Here is a 4,460-nt window from a genome sequence, read left to right as displayed (position 1 = left end):
TGGTGTTATATATAGACACAAAAAGTATTACGTACTAAGAAAACCTATTATTATTTTATTTATTTCATGCTAATTAAATATTAGAAACAAAAATTTTCTAAGTAACATTTAAATAATATTTTAAAAATATTTCCTTCTGCTCTGAATTATTTGCTATTCATTGATCAATGAAAATTCAGATAATATGTTCTAAAGTTTGTTCACATTTATTGAAAATAATATATTAGTAACTTTTTGGGTGTTAAGGTTGTTATATATAGGTACAAAAAGTATTATGTAATAAGAAAATTATTAATGACTTATTTGTTTCATGCTAATTAAATATTAGAAACAAATATTTTAAAAATAATATTTAAGAAATACTTGCTTTTGATCTGAAATATTTAGCAAACATATAAATATTTCCTAAATATGTATGTAATATTTTGTGCTATCTGGGAATAGTGTAACTGGATAACTCTGGCTAATTTCAAAAGCTATTTCTATCTGAATGTATCAAAGGCTATAAACTACCTGCGAAGAAACCACCAAAGATCGTCCAATAACATCTGATAGTCTCAAGACATTATCCTCAATCCGAAAGGCAGCCCTCCCATTTCGTTCTGCTGTTATTTGCCCCAAAGACCCATAATTTCTTTTGCCGGCGTAGCCCACTGGATTGAACAGCTTGCCGACACTTTCACAACCTGCAACCGTAAATAATGTAAGCTTAAACAAGTAACTGGGGCTGTTACAGTCAGCACACCTCTAGACAAATCCCCACATTCATGCACCTCAATGCTGTGCTCCCCAGGCACCAATCCATCAATGGTACCATCAATGATGCAGGTGTTTGGAGAGGCCTGAACAAACCGAACTACGCCTTTGATGCTTTCTTCTCCTGCTTCCAGGATTGAGACTGCTGCAATGCTTCCATCATACCCTATAGAAAACGAGGTTTCTAGTTCATGGTTCTACAGGGAAAGCTAGAAGGTACCCTTAATGGCAACCGGACGTCCTGTAGACTCTAGTTTTTTTTGCACCTCCAGAGTAGGAAGAATGCTATCCACAACTACGGAACCTTCCTTTAGATTCACTTCAACGTCGTTGACTCCTGGTACGTTTTGCAAACTCTGTTTCACAGCCTTTACGCAGGATTCGCAGGTCATTTGGACCAAAAACTGGATCTTTGTTGAAGTCATGGCGAAAACACTGGATATTCATAGGGTGACAATGTGGATTTTTGCTGTTAGAAGATAATAATTTCAGAAGGTCAACATTTGAACAAGTCAAAACAATTGGATCTAACCTTAAATGCCTGCATTCATGAGAAAGGAGATAGCTGTCAACTATAGAATAGGGCGTGCATTGGAAGTATACCCATGATAATTTTATTTTCTTTAATCTCATAAAAATCAATCGGAACATTTCTTGTAGAAGCAAAAACTATTTTAGGGAGTTTAAAAGTAACTATTAAATTTGCTATTTACAAAAAATATATATTCAATAATAATACTATCTTATACAATTTAATCATCATTCCAAGCATCATCATCATCATCATCAGTAGAAACACTGCTGCCCATATCGCTGCTTTTGGTAGGTGGAGGAATGATCGAAGACATTCTGGCAAATGCAGAGTCAGCCCCTCCCAGATGTCCCTGATCAGTCTGTTTAGACCCAGATATTCCTTTCCTCCTCATCTGCAGCTTCAGATGCAAATCTGCCATCAAGTCGCCCCCTTTGGGGGCACTAGCTTGGGACTGCTCATTCGTTTTCCGTAGAACCTTGGAGCCCCCAGCCTTCCTAATTGCATCCATCAGACTGGCTCTGGGGTCACTTTGGAGTGTTGGGACTGGCGGAGGCGGTTCCATGTGAACGGGCGGTGGCGGTGCCATGTGAACTGGCGGTTGAGGAACCGATGGGGGTTTATCTAAAAGTTAAAAAAAATTGTCAATTTAACAAGGGTTAATTCAATAATTTAAATAAAACATACCTGGTTGGGCAGTTTTTTGTGCTTCTACTGGCATCTGCTCTATCGGTGGTGGCAATGGAATATCTATTAAAGGTGGAGGTGGGGGCGGTGAAGGAACTTCCACTGCTGTAAAAGTGGAAATGTCTGGCAAATCCACATCTACCACTTGACTGCTGTTAACAGCCGATGGACTGATGATCGCAGCTTCAGAGCCTTCGACTTCATACCGAACATCGTCAGCTATGCCTGGCAGATTGGGCAAATCCCAAGGCACATCCAAGGCAGGTAATTGTTCGATTTTCGGAGTGTAAAAGTAACTGTCTTTATTCGCCTGCTGCATTGATGCTCTCTGGCTTATGGAAACGGGCGCAGCCCCTAGTTCTGAAGTAGCGTAATTGTCTTTCTGCCTGATAATCGTTGGGCTTTTGCAGTAGTCGTTAGGCTTGAAATCCTTATACACATTCTTGCCGGTGTTGAACAGCAACAGGTCGTTTACACAGCTGATATCATTTGGTACATCCCCGAGCCCTTCTGGCACTTGATTATTGTTCATCTCGGGCACTTTAACGTGGTAAAACTGCAACTTTGACACAGGCTCAAAGGTGGATACGCGCTTTCCATGGGGCACTTCATGTCGCACCCTTTCAACCGTGACGGGCTCCTTGAAAATGGACACATAGTCCCTATTGATATCCGCCGCCGGATACTTACTACTGGAAAATACGGTTTTCGCCTTCTTATCCCCTTTCAGATTGGCCACTTTGGCGGAGGCAGCATCTATTCGCTTGAATATGCTGGATAACTTTGCATTGTTCTCCTCCAACCTTTTGCCCACTCTGGAAAACACATCTTGGGTGATAGCGTCCAGATGATCGAGAATTTCCACCATTTGGACGATGGTTTCCTCTTTGCTTAAATTATGCGGGATAGTTTGAATTTTATAATGCGACATTGTTTTGCTCTATTGTTTACCACTACATCAAAGAGTTAGAAAATAAAAAAGCAAGGTTATGCCCATAGATGACGTCAAGTAGCAAGGTTATGCCAAGTGTTACTGTAGTGTGTTGCTGAATGTTGCAATTTTTATATCCTGATCAATTACGTGATCCCATCTAAGGTTAATAGTGTTTAAAAATTATTCAATCACAATCTAGAACGGGACTCAAATTCTTTAATAACCACCAGAGGAAAGTGTTTTCGCTAAATTAATTTATTCTGATTGGAAATCTGGCTACGCTGATGAACTGCCAAGGCCATGTTTGCTTTGTATTTGGAGGTTAGTTCTCCCATTGTTTGTAAATAGAGGCTTAAAATGCTGAAATGGACCCTCTAACTGAGCTTATCAACACATTATACCAACTGGTCATAGGCGTAAGACCCCAGGATGAAGACACCATGATAAAGAAGCACAGCAGATGCTTAGAAAAGCTGGGGGATGTGAGCTTGCCCCTTTCCAGCAAGGTCTGGCGCCATATCATCCAGAGGAGTGCAAGTCGGGAATTAGGGGCGCCTGGTTTAGTTCACCAGTTCGCTAGTGCTGATATAGACATCGCGTTGGGGCTATTTCAGGAATGCCTGCGTGGCTTGAAAGCCCAAATACGGACCCACAAGTGCATCAAGACTAGTGCCCACTTGTTCCTCGAACGGGCGCCCCTTTTCAACTATGCAGTTAAACGCGCTTTAGCTGAAGCTGGCCAGTATGGAAGGGTAAAACTATTCAATCAAGTAATTAGGATAACAACGGCAACCACAACCTATCAAACAGTTAGTGATCTAGATCAGGCAGATCTCACCACTTTGAGGCTCTCCATCCTAAAGGCCACTATAGAGAACTTGCTGAAACTCTCCACAAAGTCCGAGCCTGCAGACAGTGTGGTTGTTGCTCTGGTTAACAATGTTGAGGCTTCTACTGTTTCCAACGCCAGCATTCTGTGCGGACCAGTATTGAACGAGCAGGGAGTGAAAGATACTGAGCACACTGCCCGAGATTTCTTCCAAAAACGAGTAACCGACATGAGGCTGATGGCTCAGCATCGATACCGAGTGAACATACAATCAGCCCAAGAGTGGAAAGAGTTGTTCACCCATCTAGGCAGGGCTTCAGTCAGCGTAGAGCTGCTAAGCAACAAGCCTCAGAAGTCTGTGAAAGTTACTCTTGATAACTTGGGCAACTGTAACAAAGGGCCGGCTTTTATTTTCTATAACTGCGCCCGATTGTCCATTCTGCTCAAAGAGTTTGACCTCAAAGTCCAGCAAGGGACTTACCCAGATCTGCCAGCGCTGGACCAAATCGACTTTTCATTGCTGAAACAGCCAGAAGAATGGGAGCTGCTGTATGTCTATATTCTACAGTATCCACATATGGTACAGAGCTGCATTAAGGGCGTGGAGCTGGGCAATGTTAATCCACAGCATTTGGTATCGTTCCTATCGAATTTATCGTCGGTGTTCAGCATTTACTACCGAAGGGTGCGGATCTTGGTGGCACCAAGAGAGCATCTGTTTG

The 4,460-nt window shown here is 41.9% G+C and overlaps 3 protein-coding genes across 3 annotated transcripts; 1 reads left to right on the top strand and 2 right to left on the bottom strand.

Annotated features, from left to right (window-relative positions):
- Positions 1 to 480: 480 nt before the first annotated feature.
- Positions 481 to 1,292, bottom strand: LOC125505740 (copper chaperone for superoxide dismutase-like). The gene is made up of 3 exons (XM_048670065.1): positions 977 to 1,292; positions 746 to 922; positions 481 to 686 (listed from the first exon to the last, which is right to left on the bottom strand). The coding sequence occupies exons 1-3, from the start codon at positions 1,179 to 1,181 to the stop codon at positions 496 to 498; spliced, it is 573 nt and encodes a 190-aa protein (XP_048526022.1). The 5' UTR covers positions 1,182 to 1,292; the 3' UTR covers positions 481 to 495.
- A 165-nt stretch (positions 1,293 to 1,457) lies between these two features.
- On the bottom strand, positions 1,458 to 2,976 carry LOC109540542 (WASH complex subunit 1). The gene is made up of 2 exons (XM_019908972.2): positions 1,976 to 2,976; positions 1,458 to 1,912 (listed from the first exon to the last, which is right to left on the bottom strand). Exons 1-2 carry the CDS (start codon positions 2,904 to 2,906, stop codon positions 1,509 to 1,511), a joined length of 1,335 nt encoding a protein of 444 aa, XP_019764531.1. The 5' UTR covers positions 2,907 to 2,976; the 3' UTR covers positions 1,458 to 1,508.
- A 60-nt stretch (positions 2,977 to 3,036) lies between these two features.
- LOC109540543 (DALR anticodon-binding domain-containing protein 3) lies at positions 3,037 to 4,449 on the top strand (the record flags this gene model as incomplete). Its single annotated transcript, XM_019908973.2, has 1 exon — positions 3,037 to 4,449. A coding segment is annotated over exon 1 (1,175 nt), but the record flags the coding sequence as incomplete, so codon positions are not given.
- Positions 4,450 to 4,460: the final 11 nt, after the last annotated feature.

This window comes from Dendroctonus ponderosae, unplaced genomic scaffold, assembly GCF_020466585.1.
Source record: "Dendroctonus ponderosae isolate FM_Combo_2020 unplaced genomic scaffold, Dpon_F_20191213v2 Dpon_F_20191213_995, whole genome shotgun sequence".
Lineage (NCBI taxonomy): Eukaryota > Metazoa > Arthropoda > Insecta > Coleoptera > Curculionidae > Dendroctonus > Dendroctonus ponderosae.
Note: the sequence above shows the minus strand (reverse complement) of the source record. Positions and strands in the feature narration are given on the sequence as shown.

Coding starts and splice junctions, on each gene's coding strand:
- LOC109540542 (XM_019908972.2), bottom strand. CDS start 2,906: ATGTCGCATTATAAAATTCAAACTATCCCGCATAATTTAAGCAAAGAG. Junction 1,913..1,975: donor ACAAAAAACTGCCCAACCAG/GTATGTTTTATT, acceptor TTTAACTTTTAG/ATAAACCCCCATCGGTTCCT.
- LOC125505740 (XM_048670065.1), bottom strand. CDS start 1,181: ATGACTTCAACAAAGATCCAGTTTTTGGTCCAAATGACCTGCGAATCC. Junction 923..976: donor ACGTCCGGTTGCCATTAAGG/GTACCTTCTAGC, acceptor CGTTTTCTATAG/GGTATGATGGAAGCATTGCA. Junction 687..745: donor ATGTGGGGATTTGTCTAGAG/GTGTGCTGACTG, acceptor TTACGGTTGCAG/GTTGTGAAAGTGTCGGCAAG.